Below are 24,857 nucleotides of genomic sequence, written 5' to 3'. Positions count from 1 at the left end.
TCGTGGACTTACTGTGGGCCCCGGCGCTGAGGTGTCAAGAAATGGGAGGACCTCTGGACGTGGCCAGCGGCCATGTAATCTATTAACTATATGTGGGCCAGGGCGCTGAGGTGTCAAGAAATGGGAGGATCTCTGGACGTGGCCAGCAACCGTGTAATCCATTAACTATTTGCACCCAAAATGTCGAAACTCTCCCCCCCCCTCCCCCATGAAAGGCAACTTTCCACTACAAGTCTACAAAGCGAGATACGAAATAGGGGGTAAAATTGTCCATCGGACAAATTAACGCCGAAAGGAAAACCGTTGGAAGACTCCAAAGAAGAAACCGAAAAAACATTGAGTTGTCTGCGTTCGATAGACAAACGCAGAATAAGCTCGAACTCAAAGCTCCCAGAGAAAAAATGATACAATGGCTGACGAGGTTGAGAGCTGCATTTGGCGCCTCGTTCATCTGGCTCGTTTGCTTGATTTACTTCACCCAGGTTCTCTCTCTCTCTCTCTCTCTCTCTCTCTCTCTCTAGAATTATATCTTTTTTGTTGATCCTGGTGTACTTTGAATCTCGCTGTTTAATTAGTTTCTTGATTTTTGAGGAAATTAATTTTCTGGGGCGTTGCGGAATGAGGTTTTTAGCATTTCTAGGAGGTGGAGATTGCGATTCTAAGGTTTTGGGTTGCTGGGTTTTGTGTTTTTATTGATTTGGGTGATTTTTGAGAGAGATCTGTATTTGAAAGTGTCCTTATGTAGAAGTTGGGAATGATATTATATTAGGAGGCATGTGAAATTTTTTATCTTTCAAATTATCGAAATTAAACACGATTGATGTGAAATTGTTTCTTGGATGTTGGTTTTAAGAAGAATCTGTATGGTGATTGATAAGTGCCTGTTTGATGTATGGTAGGGTTTCAGATCCTTTGTATGGACGGCAGTGTCTTACCAGCTGAAAGATAGGCTTAAGTTGTCTCCATCGTCTTCCCAGTTCGCGTTTTCGATAGCTTTCTTTCCATGGAGCGTTAAACCGCTATACGGGTATGGATCTTCTGTTACTCAGTACACACAAGGAACGTGCACGTTTTGGATGTTTTAGATAATTTAGATGTGTTCTTAAGTATGTAAGCATTAAAAGGCTTTCTTCTGTATAGCAGCTTCCATAACCTTTATGTGCTGCTTGTTTGCATCCTTTTTTATTTGAATTCAAAGCACAAATTAGTCTTCGTAGTGAAGTCATTTAGAAACAAATCTGGAGTAATTTAATGAAAAAGAAATCATCATGTAATGTGACAAAAGATGTGCTTGATTCTTTTGCTTATTATCATAAGGGTACTGTCGTCCTAAGCATTGAATTTATGTTGTAGCTCAGAGAGTCGGAATGGGGGACATGCTTTTTTGTCTTTCGCAATGTGCCCACGTATTAATACATTTCATGCGAGTGCATGAGCAAATACAGTTAGTTAGACATAGAGTTACACATCTCAATGGCGATTATCTTTGAGTGCCCAAAGGAAAAAAAAGGGGCTAGCTTGCAGTTCCTGAGTTTGCAGTCCAAGCATTAAAGCTACCTTTTTTGTATTTGCATTTTCTTATTAGTTCTTTCGAACCTGATTTTGCGTGTCTTTTATGCAGAATTGTGTCTGATTGTATTCCAATAAAAGGAAGAAAAAGGGTTCCCTACTTAGTGATTGCAACTGTGCTCTCTCTTGTGCCATGGCTTGTTCTTGGCCTGAATGCGACATTGAGGAATTCCAGTTGGCAACTCATGACCTTCTTAACAGTCCAGAACCTGGGCTCAGCGATGGCAGATGTAGTAGTTGATGCAATGATTGCTGAGGCAGTAAGACATGAAAAGTACGTACAAAACTGAGATTCTTTCAATTTATTTGCAATGCAGTTTGAGTTGCATATCAAGTACCCTGCAAACTTACTTTGCCAACATAAAGATCTATTGGCATGCAATCAGATGAACTGCTTACGTTTCATGCCTTAATTTCGGGAATTAGCATGATTGTAACTGGCCCTACAGTAGGCTCCCCTGTAAATGTCTTGTATTGCCCCAAATGAAGATGTGCATATTTCATTCCCCCTTATTTCTGCTGAAATTTTGTCTAGTTCATCATGGATCTTTGTTCCCTTGTTAATGTGTTAAAGGATACAACTTGATATCTTAAAATTACCTTTATCAGGGCCTCATTTGCTGGAGACCTCCAGTCGATATCATGGTTTGCAATGGCTTTTGGTGGCATATGCGGGAGTTTATTAGGAGGATATGCACTGACCAACTTACAGATACACACAATTTTTCTGCTTTTTTCTGTTCTACCATCCATACAGTTGTTGTCATGTGGCTTGGTTGAGGAGAAATCTGTAGATAGTAAAGTTTTGCTTGAATCTTCTGATTCAAGAAGCTCCGATGGAGCGAATGGGAATAGTAGTTTTCTGGATGATGATAATTTCTCAGAGAAATCCAATACCACCATGTCAAGGAGGAAGAAGAGCAATAAGGGCAAGCAAAAGAAATCAGTTTCTGGTAAACTCGAGTTTGCTGGAAAAGAAGACTCATTGGCTTCACGGTGGTTTCACTCTCTCAAAGCAGCCACTTATAGTTTGTGCCACGCATTTAAACAACCACTAATTTTGAGGTAATTCAATTTTTGTTTATTTACTTGAGTTTCTTTCCATAGAGGTCGCACTTGGTGCGATGGCAAGTGCCTTCGCCCATGAGCGGTAGGTCTCGGGTTCGAGACTTGGGAGCAGCCTCTCCATAAATGGGGGTAAGGCTAGCCGACATTCACCTCTCCCAGACCCTGCGTAAAGCGGGAGCCTTGTGCACTGGGTACGACCTTACTTGAGTTTCTTTCCATGCCAGTTGAAGGAACACGTTGAGATTTTCCCTCTCTAGATCTGTTGCCATTGTTACAGTAACACACAATGATCTGGTCCGTGAATAAAAAGTTCCAAGAGTCTAGAATTTATGGGGAAACTCTAGAGAGATCTAGGGAGTCTAAATTAAATGTTTCTTTCCATCGTTGCTACTTGGTCCTGATGTCAATCTAAATGTTTTTTTTTTCCTGGAGATATAATTTGCTATTTTTCTCAGGATGTGGATATATTTTGAATTTTAATCTTGCTTACATTTGATTTTACTTTGTCTGATCAGACCAATGGCTTGGTTTTTCCTAGCACACGTTTCCATTCCGAACCTCTCGACTGTTATGTTTTATTATCAGACAGAGTATTTGAGCTTGGATGCATCCTTTTTGGGCACTGCACGTGTTGTGGGATGGTTAGGCCTCATGCTTGGAACCTTTGTCTATAATCGTTACTTAAAGACGATGAAATTAAGAAGAATACTGATGTAAGTACAATGATCTTCTGTTAATATTCTATCCCTTTCTGTTGAGATTATTTTGTTGATGGTGTATTGGTCTTGATCCATGCAGGTTGTCTCATCTTGGTTTGTCGATCTTGACACTCCTAGATCTGGTTTTAGTCACTCGAGTAAATCTTTCATACGGAATATCGGACAAAATTATGGTTCTTTTTGGCTCAGCTCTCAGTGACGCGATCAATCAATTCAAGTATGTGCATACTTTCTCATAGTAAATCTTTATTCATCACTTAATCCGTCTTACTAACAAGAAAGATCCCGTGAACTGCAGGTTTATGCCGTTCCTGATCTTATCTGGGCAGCTATGCCCACCGGGAATTGAAGGGACTCTGTTTGCCCTCTTTATGTCAATAAACAACTTAGGATCTACGTTGGGGTCATTTGTCGGCGCTGGCGTTGCATCAGTTCTGAACATCTCTTCAGGTTCTTTTGACAACCTTCCTTTGGGAATTGCCATTCAAATTCTCTGCACTTTCATCCCGATTGGCTTTCTGTTTTTGATACCAAAGGAAGCTACAGGGTTATCGGCGTAGGTTCAAATTTGTCATTTGTCTAATACGGTAGAGGATTTCATAGTTAGTGAAAAAGAATCGAATATATATCTTTTGCGAGATCTTCTCGAATTGAGAGTTCTTTACAGATGCACACTGGATTTTGAAGTTGTAGAAACTTGTGAATGACACATTTCCAATTTACTACGCGGAATTTATATATATGTGATATGTGAAAAAATCAAGATATGACGGTTAAAACATTCAGAGTACCATGTACTCCAGAGCACTCATGAATTTTTTATTGGGCTTTTGGTTTGGTTGCTCTCGAGCAAAGAACAATTAAGAATCAAGGCTCGATTTCCTCTACCAGGAGTTGGGCGCCGCAATGAGAATGGCTTAGTTTCCAATAGTTAAAATTTTAAGATAGATATAAGAACAAAAATAATTAGTTTCTTTCTTTGGTTGGAAAGCAAAATAATTGGTTAGATTTTTCAGACTGTTACATTGCCTCCGTTTGTCGGCATGACAAATACGAAGGCCACCAATATTACTGTTTGGAAATGTTTTTAAAAAAATTGAAATTGTTTTTGATAAAATCGATTTTGGGTTGTAATAGCATTTGAATACTTTTTGGAAGAAGCACTAAATATATTTTCTTGCATGAAGCACTTTCATGATCTATTTGGATTTTTAGTATGAGATTGGTTTCAAAAACATTTACACCAAAAGTGCTTTTAATCATTTAAAAGCATTTCCAAATGAGTCCCAATAGTGCAAACAATCTTTATATGGATACCAATTTAAGCTGGTGTGCTTAGAATGGTGCCCTAAGCATGTTTCTAGTGTAAAGAAAAAAAATCCCTAAAATAGGGAATTGGATCCACTCTGAACCTTAGTGTCTAGAGCCTAGGGATAAAAAAATCTGGACCACGCACAAATTGAACCCGACAGTTCTCATTACCTCATTCCGCTGACCCATCTCACACAAACCAATAACTCTGATTCTTTTCTTTCTTTTTTTTCACACAATCAAAGGCCCAATTTTCTTGATCCCTAGGCTCTGGACACATGTCCGTACCTTTCTTTGCTTATGCTAATAATAATATACATTCATACAACAAGCTACATACTAGCTTTAAGAAAATTAGTCGTACTAAGGTATGAAGGTAAAGTAAAAGGATTTTCTTATCTATGAGATTTCAGCCGACAGAGGTGAAAGGTAAGTAGCACTTCACCGGATTAATGGTGTTGTGTTTTCCACTGACACGAAAGCTTCTTATGCTGATAACGTGTTGTGAAACCGACGGTATGTGTGCAGTGGAACATAAAGTAAATGAGACACAATATTTACGAGGTTTGGAAAGTGTGCCTACATCCTCAGGATAGTAGAAGTGGTCTCTCTCAATTATCATACTGAAATTACAAAGTAATGGAAACAATACATTGTATTTATGCTTCTCTATCATATTTGTAAGTTGATAGGTCTTTATATAGAGAAACTATATCTTCTTTTTTAAAGTTAAGAAATGTAAAAGTAGACAGCACAACTTCAATATTTGTTAGCTGTTGTGACTTTTCTTCAAGTGGGTCATCCACCTTTATAATAACTCGTGTATTAACGTCCTTTGATTCTCATTTTATTTGCAAGATTGTGCAGTGTATAAAGGGTCTCTGCGAACCACTTCCCTTTCTTCAAAGTGTCAACATTTTGGAACTTAGAGTTCTCTAAATTTGCGGTTTCGCTCAGCAAAACCGAAAAAAAAAGGTTTATATATCAGAGCCAGGTTTCGATCCTGGGACCTGTGGGTTATGGGCCCACCACGCTTCCGCTGCGCCACTCTGATTGTTAAGAATTCAACTCCCACAAAACTATTTATTGAAAATTGAGATTTTGCCTAGTTAATGGTTGGGAGTTGGCTTCCCGTGCTACCTCATCGTCCTCAACTCCACTGAAGCGGGTCGCGGAAGAAGAACAACGATGAGGAGGAGACCTGGAATCGGCGGCTTGCAGAACGCCGCTGCCTCTAGGGTTTGTGATTTTTCTTCTTCTCCGCCCTTGATTTCGGCCGCCAATTCCTGGAATCCGATTACCCAAATCTGTCCTTTATTTGCAGGACCAATATCGTCTGCTGGGCGAGAATGTTGCCAAGATCAGAACCGATCTCATGAAGGAGCAGCTCACCACTTTCCGAACGCAGTTGGAAGATTTCGCTCGAAAGCACAAGGTCCCATTTTTCTTCTCAATCAATCAATTTCAGTACCAAATTATGTCAAAAAAGTTTACTGTTTGGCAAGTGGTAGATTGTCCTGGCGGATAGATTGTTCCTCTTAATCCATTGCGTTTCGGGTTCAAACCCTCCCCTTCCTTCCGTAAGACTAGGAATATCGCTTCGTGGTACAAAGTTTATATCGACTGTTTGATATGGATGATGCAGAATGACATTCGAAAGAACCCAGCTTTCAGATCACAATTTCACAACATGTGCACGAAGGTCGGAGTAGATCCCTTGGCATCCAATAAGGGTTTCTGGGCAGAGCTTTTGGGGATTGGTGATTTCTACTATGAACTTGGTTGGTACCCATCTTAATATCATTGCATGCCTTTAATTGGGTATGAATTGATTTGGTTGTTGCCAAGATTGTTCGGATATATATGTGTGATCTAAAAGGGAGCGAATTTGGTTAGACAGGGGTGCAAATTGTTGACATTTGCTTGGCAACAAGACCCCACAATGGGGGTTTGATCAACCTGCAGGAACTCTGCAGTCTGCTTCGTCAGAGGCGGAAGAGTGACCGTGAAGCTGTTTCCGAGGATGATTGCCTGCGTGCTATAAGCAAGCTCAAGGTAATTTGTTTTAGCTTTTCCATACATTACATGTACAAGTTTCCTTCAGAGTTGATGCGAACAAGGCACTTTGTTTGGGAGACCTTAGTCAAGTGATTTCCACCCAGACTGAGAGTAAGAGTAGTGGATTGTTTGCTTCTATGGTTTTACTAGAAGAGGTTCACCGTGAATTCATGCCACATTTTTGTCATGGGACTGACAACACTGCCTGGTGATTGCTGGAAGGGATATTAAGTATTGTTATCATTGTCGATGATGGTAATAATTGTTAGAGTATAATCTCATCTTGAGGAAGAGTTGACTTTAAGTGAGTTTGTCACTGCAACTGTATGAATAGCAAATAGTATAACTTTCTCTACTGACTTCATGCCACATTACGCAATTCGTTTAGTACACGTCAAAGCTTACAATTCCTTCTTATTTTGACCTCATCTCAAATTCTGTGTTTCATGATCTGGAATCGCGTTATCACGTTATTGACTCTTAAGCATTTCATATACTCTCTCTTAAGCAATGCATCATATCGTATCCCTGCAGTACGATGTACCATACTAGCATGATTTTTTACTAAGTGACGCATTGTACTTACATGTATTACTTGATTCCAGGTATTAGGTAATGGTTATGAGGTTATTTCTGTTGGAAAGAGAAAGCTTGTTCGTTCTGTTCCAACTGAGTTGAACAAAGACCATAATGAAATTTTAGAGCTAGCCCAGGTTCCAATCTTTTGTTTTATCTTCCTCCTAACTTTACATGGAAATTTTATCATAGATTGATTATTTATGGTTATGCTCCGCTTCTGTTCTATTAGGCTCAAGGCTTTGTGACCGTCCCTGAGGTGGAGAGACGGCTATCTTGGACCACTGGCCGTGCAATCGATGCCTTTGACACTTTATTAGATGTAAGTTGATGACATTTACTAATCTACTCATATTAGTATCCTCACTCTTGCCCTTTAGTCTATTTTATATGTATAGTAGGACTCCCGGGGCTCAATAAACCATTGATTTTCTCAGGAGGGTCTTGCAATGATTGATGATGGTCACAAAGATGGTGTACGCCGATATTGGTTCCCCTGTGTATCTTCCATCTCCACTCCACTAGGAGCCGACAGTTAACAAACACGAAATTTCTCAACATAATGGAGTTCAAAAGGGTTATAGGTGCATACCCAAACATTTGTGATTTATTTGTATTTTCCTTTTGTAATACTAGTTGGTTCAACAGACTGCTGCTGGATAATGTATTTCATGGTATAAAGAAGACGTTTGCATTTGAAAGTTGCGTGTTTTCTTGATACATGAATCTTGAACTAGATGAAGCTGATACAATAACTGGTGATCACATACATAGACATCAACTAATCTTTTGAAAGAAATACTGCATTATACATATGCAGTGAGTAAATAATTCTGTGAACTGAAGAAATGGTGGGTAATCAATTACGGGAAGTGATTTCCGCACTTTCTGCCCTTCCCTATTCACCTCCGACACTCCTCTCTTTAGTTCCGTCGTTCATTCTCCTATGAATTATTCAATGTACTGGGTAGATAGAATCGAGGACTGTTGGAATTGAAAATGTGAGTGTGGAAATCACCCGCTTTAATTAAAATCCCCAAAAGAACAAAAAGGTTCATTGGGCTGGAAGTTGTGAAGCAGTCTCAATTTCTTCAGTCCATTCAGAGGTAGGCTCACTCCAAGACCTGGGTCTTAACCCTAGGTTAAAATACAAGATCATCTCCAATGCCTCGAAAACCTTGTGCTGATCCAAAAGCTCATTCCAAATCCCACTTACAATGCAGTAATTGTTGTTATAAGGCTGCCGATGGTGTGCTGCATGTTGCGACCGGGATACCAAGACTCCTAAATCTTGCAACGCCACCACGAGCGGTGGCAGGCGGCTTTTAGTGCCGTGAGCCCAAGCATGAAACTGTTGGCTAAACATAATGGAGCCGGAGCACATTGCAACAAACCCATTAACAACCGGATCATCACACACAAGGTTTATAGGAAGCACAATGAAAGTCACCACGCGAGCTAAGGCATGTAAATTGTTGGCAAATTGGCGCTTAGTGATTGTCCAAGGCCACTTATGATGGCCTTGGAACGCTTCGATCTGGACGCCAAAAATTGGAGTCGAGGCATCGCCATAATTGTCAATGCCCCAATGGTACACTCCGGACCCAAGGTCTGCCAGCACATACCCAACCAAGCCTGCCAAAATGGGCTCGAGCCATATGTGTGAATCAGCTGCACAAGTTATGGACTTGGCTAGAGAAACAAGGACAGTAGTGCACCCACTTGCCACCCATGTACGGTGAGACCATGTGGATAGCAAACTTGGGTCATTGGGTCGTGGAGGACGGATGGTGGTGTGAGTGTCTCTGAGTAGGGCGGGTGAGGGTGAGGGTGAGGGTGAGGGTGAGGGTGAGGGCTCGAGCCACTGTAGTGGCGGTTTGATGACTAGCTTTTCCGGGCTGGGGTTCGCCTTGGTAGTGGTGTTGGTGGCGGAGCAATGCACTCGAGTGCGGAGGATTGGAGTGTGGGAAGTGTGGAGTTGGTTTTTGGGACTTGGGAGGAACTTGGTTTGGGTTAAGATAGCCATTGGAGGGTGCTAATGAGAAAAGAGTATAAGAGGCTAACTGGAGGCAATATATATATATAACATTTGTTTGTGGTGATGAGAAGCTAAGGAGAAAATATTGTGGCAGGCATAGGGTAGCGTGGGGTTATCAACTCCTCAATCTCCTTCTTGTTACTTTGTCACAGATAATGTTCTTTTGGACTTAAAATGTCACCCTCCCCTCCCCCATATAAAATACTCAAATATTGCTATGATGATTTTTCTTTGTCGTGTAATAGTTAAAAAGGTCGTACCCAGTGTACAAGACTCCCGCTTTACGCAGGGTCTGAAAGAGGTGAATGTCGTGTAATAGTTAGATATATTATATTAAATTGTGTATTTGAATACAAATTCAAATAATTTGTAGCTTAAGTAATTAAAAACGCAAGCTATTAGCAGCTTGGCAACGCCTCATTAACAAGAGAACATTATCTTTTTCTTTATATGGTGATGAAAATGAAAATTCATGGCATGCTTCTCAGACAGCTTGAGCTTTGACAATACTAGTGGACATGTTTTTGTATTCAACTAGACCACGCAAAAAACTCAGTTGAACAGTCAATGGCCTTTCATATGGCAAATTACAAACGTGGAAACATGTCAGCTGTTTAATCGTGTGGTCATTAGCAAGGTTTGAGATGGGGTGGTGGAATTCTTCGTTTCTCCTTGAGAATGCTTCTTGTAAATTACAGGACTAAAAGTACTCGGCTGTGAATATTAGTCCTCCAGCATCATTCAAATTATGGGCGAGAAGAAAAAACCGGTGAATTGAGAACCGAAACAAACCGAGTCAATTAGCCGAAATTAACCTAGTTGACCAAAACCAAAACCGGAACAAAGCGGCCTAAAACAGTTCAGTTTCTAGTTTTTGCTTTCAAAAATCCGGTTCAAACCAAACTGGGAGTGAATGTGTGCTTTTTTTTCTTTTTAACAAACTATATTATCTATATAAGGGGTGGAGAAGTGGGCTGAGCCTTATAATGAGCTAGTAATAATGTGGTTAAAATCCGTCTTTAGCTAGAATCGAACCTAAGACCTCTCACTTACCAATAAAGAGGAATACTACTAAACCGTAGTACTAGTAGGGGTGAATGTGTTCATTAATTTTATTTTTTTAAATTATTAGGCTTCATTCTATAAGCTCAACCAACCATTCCTCTATCGCAACTCAAAACCCAAGGTCCCGTTTGATGAGCTAGATACGATAGGTTGTGATCAATTAAAATAGACTTAAGTCTAATCCATTGTTTGTTGTTTCAAAATTTGAGATGGACATGACTGGATATAATGTGTTATGAATCTACAATAGAGTGAGTTATCTAACATATTCTTAGAGCATTCCCAATGAAAGGCTCTATATATATGGCTGAAAAAGTGGTGGATATAGCCAATTTTAGAGTTCTGAGAAATCTTTAGGGTTTTATAAAAGAACCTTTCTCAATGCCGGGGGGGGGGGCGCTATTTCTTTCGGGCTCTATATGAGGCTGTATATATTTATTTATGTGGTAATTTGATTATGCGATATTTTTTTTGTGTTAACTTTTCTTAAGTTGATATTTGGACGTATTATCTTCTATTTTTTTAATGAAATTTTCAACCTAAAAAGGTTCAAAATTCTGACATAGTTAGATTTCATCACTTATGAACCGTTCATTGGATTAGATTCATTTATCTCAATCTCATCCGTTGAAAGATATAGACCCCCACTTCATCCTCGGTAATAATTTGATTTTCACGTACAACACAACCATTTACCTAGCACCAATTGGTAAATTAGTATTATGCAAGTGAGCCTTTTTACTATAATAGCTTATGTTGATGCAAAAAATCAGTGGGGACTTTGGTACAACAGAAAATGTTAAGTTTGTGACCTTTGCTAGATTGCTCCGGTCACTAGTGTGGGTAAGTATGCAAATGAATAGAGACAGGGAAGCAAACACAAGATGTACGTGGTTCACCCAGATTGGCTACGTCCACGAAGTAGAGGAGTTCTCATTAATTGTAAAGAGTTTACACAAGTACATAGGTTCAAGCTCTCATTTATTGAGTATTAGTGAATGATTTAGTACAAATGATATTAGGAAATATTGTGGAAGAATGTTCTCCTTTTATAGAAGAGAGTTTCTAGCTTTGATCTGACATTGACACGTGTCGTGTTGTGATTGGCTTCCGATGTTGACATGTGTCGTGCTATGATTGGCTTCTGATGTCGACACGTGTCGCGATGTGATTGGCCTCCTGATTGGAGGGAAACTCTTCTGGGTCCTTGAAGGTATAACGTTGACTGGTGTTCGGTAGTTTCAGGATTGGTCAAGTATGGTACAAACAACTTATATCATTTTAAGTCTTAAACATTAAACATACAAACAAAATGTAGGAGGATCTCTTGAACAAAAATATGTAAGAAAAAAGAATAAAAAAAAGAATAAAAGGAGAGTATAAGTGTATTCGCAAGTGAAAGGAGAGTGAAAGAATTTGGCTCACATGGGTTGCTACTTTTCTCGTGGGATCCATTGTTTTTTAGGGCTAGATGCAACCCAAATTTATGTTACCCAATAAAGAAAGTTGCTAGCCAATATGGTGGATCTAGTTTCATTTTCCGGTTTATTGGGGATAAAATTTCTCACTAAGACTTTAAATGTAGTAACCTCATGAGGATAAAGCCCCAATTGAGGATGCTCTTATACATGGGTTACAACTCTTATCTTACCAAGACCCAATCCTATCCAGCCCACCAAACAAGCCTTAAATATTTTTCAAAGCCAAATACCTGTTGACTTTTTGTGTATATTCCTGTAATCTTGGGATTCTTACTTTAATATGTTTTTATGTAAATTATTTCTTCCCTTATTGATAGGATTGTAACATCTTATAAATCCCTCATTGAGAGATGAATAAAATATACAATTATTCCAAAATAACATTCTCTTCTTGACACCAGAGCCTAGGTTAAGGGAAAAAAAAAACCCCGCTGCTGTGTGCAGAATCCAGATCACCAAGCCGCACGCCAAATTGTGTAGCGTGTCGTCCGATCATTAGCCGCACCGCCAGTTGTGCTGTGCACCGTATAACTAACGAGCGACGCTGTCGTTGTTGGATCGATCCCTTCTGTTCGTTTGCTTCGCTGCACCAGAGTATACATATTGTGTTGAAGCCCAGAACTCAGATCTCCATATCTGCCACTGTTGGCTGTCGCATGCTGCAATCCAAAATCCGAACCCAACCTTGCATGAACCAACCAGATCCGCCATTGAACTTGCTCGCACCCACCATCGCACTAGTCCACGAACCAGTTGCTGCAAGTTTTCGTTTGCTTGCACAAATCCCATCCGCTGCAATCCCTTAGTATTTGCGCGGACTAAAGAAAGGAAACAATTAAAAAGGGAGAAAAAGCAGAAGCATTGCTGTGTTGGAAAAAAAGAAAAGGAAAAGAAAAATGAAAAAGAAGAAAAGAAAAAGAAGAAAAGAAAAAGAAGAAAAGAAAAAGAAAAAAGAAAAAGAAGAAAAGAAAAAGAAAAAAAAAAAGGAAACAACAGGAAAAAAAGGAAAAAAAAAGAAAAAGGAAAAAAAAGGGAAAATCATTGTTTTGTTTCTGAATTGCAGTTTGTTTTTTTTTTGTGGCCCACATGCTACAATTAAAATGGCTCGCGATGAAATCATTACTGCTCGGTGCTTCTTGCTATCATCCATCCAACAATTGTCCTTATTGTGGTTGGAGAGGACATTCCAAAAATCGTTGTTTCAAACTTATTGGCTATCCTGTTAATTAGGATAAGACTCGTGATCCCTGGTGTAATAAGCCGCGTTCATTAATTGCTTAAACTAAGGTACATTCTGAACATACAGTTAACGATGGTAAGGCTTTAAAGGTTTTTGCATCTGTTACGAATAATACATGGATAATTGATTCCGGTGCTACTGAACATATGACTTGTGATTCTAGATAGGTACAAACCCTAAAACCATCCACCAAAACTGTTGTCAGTCTTGCCAATGGTAATCCTGCCCCTATTATTGGGGAAGGTGCTGTCTCCTTTTCAGATACCCTTAATCTTGATACCGTGCTTGTTGTTCATTCACTTGATTATAATTTATTATATGTTGCTCAAATAACTATTGCCTTACATTGTCTTGTTATTTTTTGGCTTTTTTTTGTGTTTTTAAGGATATTCGGACACGCAAGACGATTGGTTATGGTATCAGAAAAGGAAGGCCTTACCACTTGGAGCTGACATCGAACAGTACCTAGATGTTGACTCACGCTCTTACTGTGAGAGGATCTCAGGGGAGCGGAATAAAGCTTCAGACGTTTGGTTGTGGCATTGTCGACTTGGACATGCTTCTTTCCGTTATTTACAGAGGTTGTTTCTTAGCCTATTTATTAAGAATGACGTTTCTAGCTTTAAATGTGGTGTTTGTGAACTAGCTAAAAGTCATCGTACTTCATTTTTGTCCAGTTTGACAAAAAGTTCTGTTCCGTTTATGATAATTCATTCTGATGTTTGGGGACCATCTAAAACTGCTACATTTGGTGGTGCTTATTGGTTCGTTACTTTTGTTGATGATTGCACACGTAAGACTTGGGTTTGTTTGATGAAGTCAAAAAGTGAAGTTCCTTCCTTGTTCTAGCAATTTCACAATATGGTGCAAGTACAGTATAAGTCACAAATACAGGTTCTCAGGAGTGATAATGGTGGCGAGTATACGAACTCTGACCTTCGTGCCTTTCTGGATCATCATGGTATTGTTCATCAAACGACATGTCCATACACTCCACAACAAAATGGAGCTGCAGAGCATAAAAACCGTCAACTTTTGGAGGTTGTCCATGCTTCCTTACTCGATGGGCGTCTCCTGTTATCCTATTGGGGAGAAACTCTAATCTCGGCTGCGTATCTCATTAATCGTGTTCCATCCCGATCCGTTGATTTTCAGACGCCTCTTCAGGCTCTCTCCTCCCATGTTGATGCTCCTGCAGTTCCAAATCTTCCACCTCACGTGTTTGGCTGTGTGGCTTTTGTTCATCTCCATAAACAGTATAGGAGTAAGCTTGAACCTCGAGCCTTACGATGCGTGTTTGTGGGGTATGCTTCTAATCAGAAAGGATATTGCTGCTATCATCCTCCGATAAAAAAGTTGTTTGTCACTGTGGATGTTGCATTTCATGAAAACGATATGCACTTTGCCCATTCTGAGTCTGCATTTCTGGGGGAGAATCAGACAGAAGTTCAAACTCTTGATTATAATATTCCTGATGTGAATCATTTGGGTTTAAGTGGTGATGTATTGGAAACAAGTGGTGATGATTCACAAAAACATAATGATGTGAATCATTTGGACTTAGGTGGTGATGTATTGGAAACGAGTGGTGATGATTCACAAGAAAATAATGATGTGAATGACTTGGAATTAAGTGGTAATGCCTTGGAGTTAAGAGGTGATCATTCACATGAAAACAATGTTGATGAGCCGACACCGTCGGAAAATTCACTGCCAACCTCCTCACCATTGGACAACTCATTGTCACCAACTACCTCATAGTCGGTCTCACCACCCTTGAGCCCCAATTACCTAGTCAATCGTCTTTGATCCTGGATACACCACCACCACATCGTCTCCCTAACTGTGTCAATGAAGGTATTCCTAAACTTACTTATGAAGTTAACCCTAAATGAAAAACTAGGTACCCGATGAATAGACCTAACGAAGAATCTAATGTGTTATACCCTTTAGGTAATTATGTGTCTACCAGCCACCTATCGGAATCAAATAAGTCATTTGTGTTTCAATTATCTACTATATCTATTCCTAACAGTGTGCATGAGGCTTTAGCTGATCCACGTTAGCAAGCAGCAATGAATGAATAATTGAAGTCGTTGAAGAAGAATGCTACCTGAGAAATCACGGACTTGCCAGCTAGCAAGAAGCCTGTGGGATGTAAATGGGTCTATACTGTCAATTACAAAGCTGATGGGAGAGTGGATCATTTCAAGGCAAGACTGGTAGCAAAAGGGTACACTAAAAAATATGTAATCGATTATACAGATACATTTGCCCATGTGGCCAAGATTAACACAGTTCGTGTTTTGTTGTCCTTGGCTGCGAATCTTAATTGGCCTTTACAGCAGTTTGATATGAAGAATGCTTTTTTGCATGGAGATTTGCCAGAAGAAATTTATATGGATCTTCCACTAGGATGTAGTGCTCCGGATAAATACAAAAGAAAGGTATACAGGTTGAAGAAATCCTTGTATGGTTTGAAGCAATCTCCTCAAGCATGGTTTGGAAGATTCACAAAATCTATGAGAGCATTTGGTTACACAAAGTAATTCCGATCATACTCTGTTTTTGAAAAGACGAAATGGGAAGCTTACTGCACGCATTGTGTATGTAGATGATATGGTTGTAACAGGGAATGATCCGAAAGAACGTGCAATCTTGCAAAGATACTTGTCTACAAAATTTGAGATGAAAGATCTTGGATCCCTAAAATATTTTCTAGGGATTGAGGTGTCGAGAAGCAATTCTGAAATTTACTTGTTTCAGAGAAAGTATATTATTGATTTACTACACGAAACCGGCATGTCAGCCAGCTTGTCAGCCAGTAGCTACATCATTAAAGGAAGGATTGAAACTTAGTGTTGATCCTAATCAAGTACCAGTTGACAAAGGGAGATACCAAAGGTTAGTAGGCCGTTTAATGTACTTAGCACACATAAGACCAGACCTTGCATATGTTTTGAGTGCAGTGAGTCAATACATGCATGATCCTGGAGAATACCATATGAATGCAGTGATGAGGATTTTGAGATATTTGAAGGGAAGCCCAAGCAAAGGAATATTGTTTAAAAGGAATAATCATCTTACAGTTGAAGGTTATACTGATGCAGATTGGGCAGGATCAACAGATGACAGGCGCTTAACGTCAAGTTACTTTACATTCGTTGGGGGTAACTTGGTTACATGGAGGAGTAAGAAACAAAATGTGATTGCCCGATCTAGTGCAGAAGCTGAATACAAATGTATAGTCGTAGGGATTTGTGAAATTTTATGGCTTAAGCTTCTGCTAAGAGATTTGGGTATAAAATATAATCAGCCTATGAAATTGTTTTGTGATAATAAAGCTGCTCGTGACATTGCACATAATCTAGTACATCACGATAGAATAAAGCATGTTGAGGTTGACCGGTTCTTCATCAAAGAAAAATTGGAAGGAAAGATAATTGAGGTACTATCAATAAGAACGGAAGATCAGTTGGCAGATATCCTCACAAAAGTTGTTTCAAGTTATAAGTTTTCAAGTTTCCTACACAAGTTGGGCATGTGTGACATACATGCACCAACTTGAAGGGGAATGTTGACTTTTTGTGTATATTCCTGTAATCGAGGGATTCTTACTTTAATATGTTTTTATGTAAATTATTTCTTCCCTTATTGATAGGATTGTAACATCTTATAAATCCCTCATTAAGAGATGAATAAAATATACAATTATTCCAAAATAGCATTCTCTTCTATACCAACTTACTAACCAGTTTAGAGGTGAACCGGCTAAATCGAACTGTGTATTCCATTGTTCCAAACTAAAGAACAATACTTGATTCTACAAAAATATGAAGGAAATTTTCCACAAAAACACTTCATGACCAATTGTGCTAAAAAACAATTGGGTCACTAAAGGGGATAGGGCCCATAGGCATAAGCCCGACCCTAAAATGGGACTGTTTTCGGTTTTTATTTTTTTATATTTTTTAACACATGATATTACCTTTCTGAATTTCGTTATTTTTAAATATAAGTTCGTTAGGCAGAGTAATGTATATTTATTCTTGTATCTAAGTTCAAATGTTTCTTATAAGATAAAGTAGATTAGAATACACGGATTTCAAGCAATGATAATGACACACTCGTCAAGTAGTTGATGATGTCATTCAAGTCCTCAAAACCATCTAGCAAGATTCTCTAATAAGAACAGCATATACGGCATCCTTCAAATGAATTTCTTGTCAATATTACAATAATTGCTCATCAATTTTAAAATTATAAAAGATTAGAGCATTATTGGTCCTAAATTTTGGCTCAGTTGGAGTTTTGATCCTAAAATTCAAAATTCATTATTCTTGATTCTTAAATTTGCCATAGTGTAGAGCAACACAAATTCTAACAAAGTTACCTGATAACCATTGCTATGATAAACTTTGTAGATCCATGTAGGTCTACAATTAATATTATCGATATTGTCTCAACTTAACCACTTATTATTAAGAATAAAAACCCTTATATAATAATTATATATTATTTCGTCATATGATGGAATCATATTCTCCAACATACTACACCTTGTATTAGTTCATAGACTAATATTTTGAATTTTTTGTTTAGAAACCATTGTTTTTATTAAGTTTGATAATTAAATTAAATTTGGATAAGAATAATGGAGTTTTCCTCAGCAAAGCAATATAATTTGATGTTCCAAAGTATGACGTGAAAGCGATCAGTTGCGTTGAAGCTGAATACAAAAAAGTAGAAACTTTTGTGCGTGTGTATGTCGTCGGATTGGCTTTATTCCTATTAACTTTTCACTGTTCTGGTTTTATATCTTTATATAGCCGACTCGGATTGGCTTTATTATTGTTATCTTGCTTGAGCTCTTATATACTGTTTTATAATCTTCATACTTTATGTGCATGTTTGAAAAATATTTTTAAAATAACTTAAAAACTAATTTCGAATTACAAAAATAAAGTATTTACTTGAAAAATACTTGAAATGCCTTTTTTATTTTATTTTATTTTTTGGAACAAATGATGTTATATATACTAAAGGGTAGAGAGTGAGCTAAGACTCATAATGAGCTAACAATAATGTGGTTCAAATTCGCATTTGACAAGAATTAAACCTAAGATCTGAAACTTCAATGCAAGACGATAAACACACTAATGTAGACTAGCCAACTAGTCTAATTCATTTTTTTCCTGCAAGTATTTAACATCTCAAATTTGAAAAACAAAATAAAATTAGAGCATTAGTTTTCTTGGTGAATAAATCATAACGATTTTTCAGTGTATTTGAAACGAGGTTCAGTGCATTATGTGTCATGACATGATATGAGTGAAGAGATTACATACATTCTCAGTTTCTCTCCAATTGTAATATGATATGTGGTATATCAGTTCATATAACAGGTAAAGTGATAAAATCACTTAATGAATCTCTATCCTACAACCACCATCCATCAAAGCCAATTGTGTCTGACTTGTTTTGGCCCTCAGATCTATATCCCTTCATGGCTCTGCATCGGACTTGTATACCGGAAAACTAAAGCGATGGTGTTTTAGATGCCCCCTTAGCCTCTATCCCTTTTCTTTTTGTTTCAGTTTTTTGTTCCACTTGATGATGAAGTTCTTTGGTGCGTCCGTTTTGATGATGAAGTTTGTTTGGAAATACTTTCTTGTTGCGGGTTGAAAACTTTTGTGCTGCAATACCTTCATTGAATTCAATGCGGAGTTGATTTTCTTAGGGTGTTACGCTTGTAACTGTCGGCGAAGTGGTTACAGTGGTGACGGTATACTCCTTGATGGAGATTAGGGTTAATTGTTTTCCTTTTATGTTTTTGTCTTATCGTTAAATGAACTATTTAGCTATCCTGAGCTTTTATTCGGCTTTTTATCATATAGCTTAAATTGGGCCGTTTTCCATTTAATAAAATTCTATGCTCTCGAAGAAAATAAATTAAACATGGTAGAAATCATTCGAAAAACGAGGGAAAAGGGAAAATAAAAATAAATACAAACTCGTCGTTGGAAATGGAGATTCGAAATTAATTAGTAGAAAACGTTTCTATCTCTACCGAAACGGGTTGAAGTTCAACTACCTGGGGGATCTCCCTCTCCTCTGGCTCTGACAGACTCGCACGCAGAGACAGCCATGGCTTCCTCTCCCTCCCTACTCTTCGCAGCCGCCATAACCGCCCTCACTTTGCTCTCCGCACACTCCGTCAAACTACCATTTCACCCCCGCGACGTCCTCCCTCTCCTGCCCAGACAGATTTCATGGCCAATCCTCAACTCTCTGCACAGCGCGGTCGACCTCCTGCCCACTTTCGTCGGCTCGGCGTCGTCCCCCAACCACATCGTGGAGTGGAAAGGCGCGTGCTTTTACCAAAACACAGCGTGGATGGAGTTCCACAACAAGACTGGCAGCGAATTCGGCGGCGGAACTCTTCATCTCAAGGTCTCGAATCAAGCTCTGGGCATTTTTTAAATTTCGTTTTCGAGTTTGGTTTTTGGAAATTTTGAGTTTTTGAGTATTTGGATTGTTGGGTATTGAGATTCTTTAGCTGGGTTTGTGGAACTTTGAAGTTATGGTTATCAGGACACTAAATTTGAAAAATTTAAGGCGGTTTCTAGTGTGAATAAGAAGTAATTTATGATTTACTTATAGGGATTTTAGTTTGCTATCAGGTGAATTAGTAGAAATTTGGACGGTTTTGTGGGTATTGAAGTTGTTGACTATATAGTGGGAGCTTAGGCTTGTGCGTTTACTGCTGTTGGTTTTTTCTCAGGTTCAGTGAACCAATTGGTAAATTTATTGGACACATCAGAGTTGGGGAAGTTGGATACTAAAGGCCGTTGATGACCATTTTGATTTCAGTTTTCGGTTTTCATTCACTCCATAAATGAAAACTGAAAGTAGAAATAAAAGTAAAAATAACAAATTGAAAACCGAAACTGAAATGGTTATCAAACCGACCTAAGATAATTACTTTCGAGTTGAGCTTCTGGTATTTCTTTAGACTGTTTTACGGGTTTTATGATCCAAAACATGTCATGTTGGCTTAGTGTTTTGGAATATTCAGGTAATAGGTATCAGGTGTGTGGATATAGGTATCATTAATTCTGTTTTTATGAATTTGAACTTCATATGATTGTTTGATTCTATAGTAAAGAAAATACCAAATTTAGGATATGTATGATCTTACGTTTTAGTTTGATAGTGGGTTTTCCATACTTGTATTTTAACTATTAAAAACTGAATCTGTGTTTGTGTTTGTGTGCAGGTTAGTAAGGCTCACAGTTGGACATGTATGGATATTTATGTCTTTGCAACTCCATATACTGTCACGTGGGATTACTATTTCCTATCTCGGGAGCATACACTTGAGTTTAAAGAGTGGCAAGGAAAAGATGAGTTTGAATATGTGAGTTGTCACTTTCTAATTCAGATATTATTTGATGTTTCGATTTTCTTTGAAAGGAAAAGTTGGGTTTAATGTGGTCTTTAATCTTACCTTTACAGGTGAAAAACAGGGGAGTTTCTATTTTCCTTATGCAAGCAGGGATGTTAGGTACCCTTGAAGCGTTGTGGGATGTCTTCCCATTGTTTACAAATACTGGATGGGGTGAGAATTCCAATATTGGGTTTCTCGAGAAGCACATGGGTGCTTCCTTTGATCAGCGTCCTCAACCTTGGGTAACAAATATTAGCATTGATGATATTCACTCTGGAGATTTCCTAGCAATATCCAAGATTCGTGGGCGGTGGGGTGGATTTGAGACTCTAGAGAAGTGGGTGAGTGGAGCTTATGCTGGTCATTCTGCTGTTTGTTTAAAGGATTCTGAAGGAAAGCTATGGGTTGGAGAATCAGGACACGAAAATGAGAAGGTGAGCTGCAAAGTTTATCAAATATTATATCGTGTTATACATATGTTTACCCATAATTCAATCTGTTAATGTTGAACGGGTTGCTTTTGGTAAAGTTATTGTTGAAGTGGCGCCTTTTCTTTTCATGTTGTAGGGAGAAGATATTATTGCTGTGCTGCCATGGGATGAGTGGTGGGAATTTGAGCTAAATAAAGATGATTCCAATCCCCATATTGCATTGCTTCCCTTGCATCCTGATATACGAGCAAAGTTTAATGAGACTGCTGCCTGGGAGTATGCAAGGAGCATGGAAGGCCAGCCTTATGGTTATCATAACATGATATTCAGCTGGATAGATACTATAGAAGACAACTATCCACCCCCTTTGGATGCTCACCTGGTACCATATTTTAACTGCATTTAAGATTTCATTATCAAGCTACGTTACGGTATTAGTAAATGCTAGAATCGAAACTAATCTCCTAGTATTTCTTTTGGCATGATTATTTATTTCTTATTTAGTGATTATATTGAACTTGGTGGTTTCCATTACCCGTCTGGGTTGAGTCCTGGGATTCCATAGAGGAAGTGAAAAGGCAACTGTTAGATGCTTTACCCCAATCTTTCTCTTTATGATTAATAACTACTGGCTTTCCCACAACCACTTTCATAAACATGATGGGTACGGATGTATTTATATCAAAGTGCTGATGCAGATATAATACGATTGTTTCGTAGCTGACTAAAAGGGGTCTGTGATGGGGATAAGGGTAGAAAGAAATGCCTTTTTAGGTTCATAGTTAGGTTCTCTCTCTCTCTCTATCTCTCTGCTTGTGGATGCTTCTGTGAGCTTCAAGATGTTTTCTTAAACATTTTTCCTGATCATTAGCTCTATAATTATGCAGGTGGCTTCTGTTATGACTGTTTGGAATCGAATACAGCCTGCATATGCTGCAAACATGTGGAATGAAGCATTGAACAAGAGACTTGGAACACAGGTGTTTTAAACTTTTTCCTGGCATTGCAATATCAATTGGTTAAGATTTTTATTTTTGGTTTGAAGTTAAGCAATTAGTCAATATTGTGGAGTGGCTAATATCCATTTGAGTTTCTGATGTACCCCTTGCATTTCATGCAGAACCTCAGTTTTCCCGATATTCTAGTTGAAGTTGAAAAGAGTGGATCTTCTTTTGATCAACTGCTGACAATTCCCGAACAGGATGATTGGGTATACAGTGATGGGAAGTCAACATCGTGTGTGGCCTTCATTCTTGAAATGTATAAGGAGGCAGGACTGTTTGATCCAATTGCAGGTTCTATCCAGGTCACTGAATTTACGGTGAGTTTATCGTGAACAAAATTTAATCTGTTTGCCTTGAATAACGAGGCCATCTTTTTGCATCATCTCCAAAATTAATCCACTGACTGGGAAGGAGGAGAATTGATAATAGTTCTAGGGAGGGACGAGATGAATGACGAATATCTTTTGTTCCCTCTTCAACATGAATTGATATAATAGTAATGTTTTTACTTGCTAATAGGTTAATGTAGCTCTCAATTGAGAAAGTCATTCGATTGTGGTACGTTGTAATGAAGTTGATCTACATGTTGGTTCGTATTAATCAACTTTTTTCTGTCATTAATGCAGATAAAAGATGCTTACATGCTCAATATCTTTGAAAATAATTCAAGCCGCCTGCCAAAGTGGTGCAATGATGGGGACACTGTGAAGCTTCCTTTCTGTCAAATTAAAGGGAAGTATCGAATGGAATTACCTTTATACAACACTATGGAACCGTACCCCCATATGAACGAAAGGTGCCCATCGCTGCCCCCCAAGTACTCCCGGCCACGGAATTGCTAAGTCTTCAATTTGTTGCGTTTACAAATTTGTTACGCCTATCGTTTCTTGTAAATATGTTCATCTGTCGGGTACAAATGGAGGCGGTGTTAGTTTGCCAATTGTATGCGAAAGGGTATTGCATTTCATCATTTTCCGGAACGTGTTTTTTCTTTTGCTTCGTATTGTCATTCCGAACAGCTCTGTAATTGGGTGCCACAACATTATTGATGAGAACAGATGACTTTGTGCAAGATCTCTCTCAGTCGCTAATTCGTTGCGACAGGGGTTGATGATGCTATGCATGCAATGGTCTTGCAGTTATGCCCTCGTTTCGCATATAATTTCCCAATGCTCCGAATCCATGTTACAGTGGTGGTGCTCTTTGTTTTTCTTTGCCTTTCTGTGCTACATACACACCATCTAGGATTTAAAAAGTTTACTGTCACTTCTTGCATGCCATGGCAGTATGCCATGAAGCATCTCAACAGTCGCATTGCATCAGTGCCTTTTATGAAAGAAAATTTCAAAATCTTGGCTTGATAAAAAATTATAAAAACGATTGTTTGGGATATGCATGCCAAAGTTTCGAAGAGCGTTGAGTGGCTCACTACTAATCAACATCAATGTGTGGGGTCTTATACAAAAAACCTCGTAATTAATAGTGGAAATTCAGGTTTTTTCGATGCGGGACTTTACATTCTTCAGCAAATGTAAATATACCTTGAGGAAGGGCTGCATAAACAGCAGGTTCATTAGCTAGAGCCCGCAGAAGAAAAGTTATCACAACGGATGGGAGTGTCATGCTCTGCGAACATGACTAGAATGAAATTGTGCAAGTTGTCATTTCTGTTAAAGCTTCTTCATTGTCATCATTTCGGATGTTACGCCAGCAAGCGACAAGGGCTTGTAAAGGAGAAGCGTTTTTTTGCTCGAGTTCTGCCCTCTTTTCAGATATGAATTCCTTAATCATGTGTTGAACCTTCTTGCTTTCCTTGATGCTACGGTTGTAAGGTGTGAAGGGCAAGTTAACTGGGGGGACTGACCACTTTCCTGCTATCATTTTTTCGAAACACTCCATGAGTTTGTCTCTGCGAGTTCCTTGTTCAAGCCCGAAAAGCAGAGAGCACGTTATGTTGAACGTGAGGTTCTTCATCAGGGGCAATACCTATCAAACGACGGAAAACCTTGTTTAGTTCGAATTGATTTTCGTTTGTTTATTTGAGTTCAGCTTCATCAATTATTTTTTTTTTTAAACTTTCATTGTATATTGAGAAAGACTCTTGAGAAATTTGTTAATAGGACTAAATTTAATGTTATTTGTTGCTTGCCATGCGCATGCATCTCAAGGTGCTTCCTGATGTCTTGGTCCATTTTCCCACACACTGCTTCACTGATCAGGCTTCAAGAACAATGTAAGAGCGTTTCTAATGCACTTGTGATCGTTGCCACTCAGCTCCAATATATCCGGTCACCCAAAATCGTATGAATGGACTCGTCATTTTGTTGATTGGAAAGGTGCTCCACCTGTGGTGAATAGAAACTTGTTTGCAGCCTGTGCATGGATGAAAACTGTTGGCCTTCCAAAGAGACTCATCTTCGAAACTGGACCATACTTTGCGATTCTTTGTTGAAGCCATGTTTCTGCGGTGTTGGCACGCATTGCTCGGAGGAGAGCGAGGCTTTGGCTGATTACGGGAGTCCAAATGAGCCCGGAGGAACCTTTTTTGTTGTTTTTTTTTTCTTGTTGCAAGGAGAAGCAAGATGGGAATGAGGAAGAGGAAAACTGTGAGAAGGGTATCCATGATTTGTGAAAGGCTTATGTCTTGTTCTTGAGACAATTCAAGTGCATTATGGGTTGCTAAAATGTCTTACTCTTCTTCATTTTGGAGGAATTTAATTATAAGAGAAGAAAAATATAAAATTAGGAAAAAAATCAAATAAATTTGATCCCCAATATAAGGAACCTAGACTTCAAGAAAATTGAAATAAATTCCCTAATTAATTATTAAATCGATCGAAAAGTACA

General features: G+C 38.7%; 4 protein-coding genes, 1 non-coding gene and 1 pseudogene across 5 annotated transcripts; 3 read left to right on the top strand and 3 right to left on the bottom strand.

Moving 5' to 3' along the window:
- The first annotated feature begins 255 nt into the window (after positions 1 to 255).
- On the top strand, positions 256 to 4,137 carry LOC126617475 (probable folate-biopterin transporter 4). The gene is made up of 7 exons (XM_050285557.1): positions 256 to 482; positions 900 to 1,027; positions 1,622 to 1,843; positions 2,179 to 2,634; positions 3,153 to 3,350; positions 3,436 to 3,573; positions 3,655 to 4,137. The coding sequence occupies exons 1-7, from the start codon at positions 402 to 404 to the stop codon at positions 3,914 to 3,916; spliced, it is 1,485 nt and encodes a 494-aa protein (XP_050141514.1). The 5' UTR covers positions 256 to 401; the 3' UTR covers positions 3,917 to 4,137.
- A 1,512-nt stretch (positions 4,138 to 5,649) lies between these two features.
- Positions 5,650 to 5,721, bottom strand: TRNAM-CAU (transfer RNA methionine (anticodon CAU)). Its single transcript has one exon. It is a non-coding gene; the product is annotated as a tRNA-Met (tRNA).
- Positions 5,722 to 5,742: 21 nt separating this feature from the next.
- On the top strand, positions 5,743 to 8,002 carry LOC126616522 (vacuolar protein sorting-associated protein 22 homolog 1-like). The gene is made up of 7 exons (XM_050284597.1): positions 5,743 to 5,906; positions 5,992 to 6,102; positions 6,313 to 6,448; positions 6,568 to 6,722; positions 7,331 to 7,438; positions 7,534 to 7,623; positions 7,739 to 8,002. The coding sequence occupies exons 1-7, from the start codon at positions 5,856 to 5,858 to the stop codon at positions 7,838 to 7,840; spliced, it is 753 nt and encodes a 250-aa protein (XP_050140554.1). The 5' UTR covers positions 5,743 to 5,855; the 3' UTR covers positions 7,841 to 8,002.
- LOC126616521 (fatty acid desaturase 4, chloroplastic-like) lies at positions 7,969 to 9,372 on the bottom strand. Its single transcript, XM_050284596.1, has one exon. The coding sequence runs from the start codon at positions 9,325 to 9,327 to the stop codon at positions 8,356 to 8,358; it is 972 nt and encodes a 323-aa protein (XP_050140553.1). The 5' UTR covers positions 9,328 to 9,372; the 3' UTR covers positions 7,969 to 8,355.
- A 9,247-nt stretch (positions 9,373 to 18,619) lies between these two features.
- On the top strand, positions 18,620 to 23,152 carry LOC126615668 (uncharacterized). The gene is made up of 7 exons (XM_050283537.1): positions 18,620 to 19,578; positions 20,405 to 20,545; positions 20,644 to 21,009; positions 21,143 to 21,388; positions 21,894 to 21,986; positions 22,127 to 22,327; positions 22,637 to 23,152. The coding sequence occupies exons 1-7, from the start codon at positions 19,273 to 19,275 to the stop codon at positions 22,850 to 22,852; spliced, it is 1,569 nt and encodes a 522-aa protein (XP_050139494.1). The 5' UTR covers positions 18,620 to 19,272; the 3' UTR covers positions 22,853 to 23,152.
- Positions 23,153 to 23,345: 193 nt separating this feature from the next.
- Positions 23,346 to 24,633, bottom strand: LOC126615670 (taxadiene 5-alpha hydroxylase-like; annotated as a pseudogene).
- Between the last annotated feature and the right edge of the window lie 224 nt (positions 24,634 to 24,857).

This window comes from Malus sylvestris, chromosome 3 (assembly GCF_916048215.2).
Source record: "Malus sylvestris chromosome 3, drMalSylv7.2, whole genome shotgun sequence".
In the NCBI taxonomy this organism is placed as follows: domain Eukaryota; kingdom Viridiplantae; phylum Streptophyta; class Magnoliopsida; order Rosales; family Rosaceae; genus Malus; species Malus sylvestris.
Note: the sequence above shows the minus strand (reverse complement) of the source record. Positions and strands in the feature narration are given on the sequence as shown.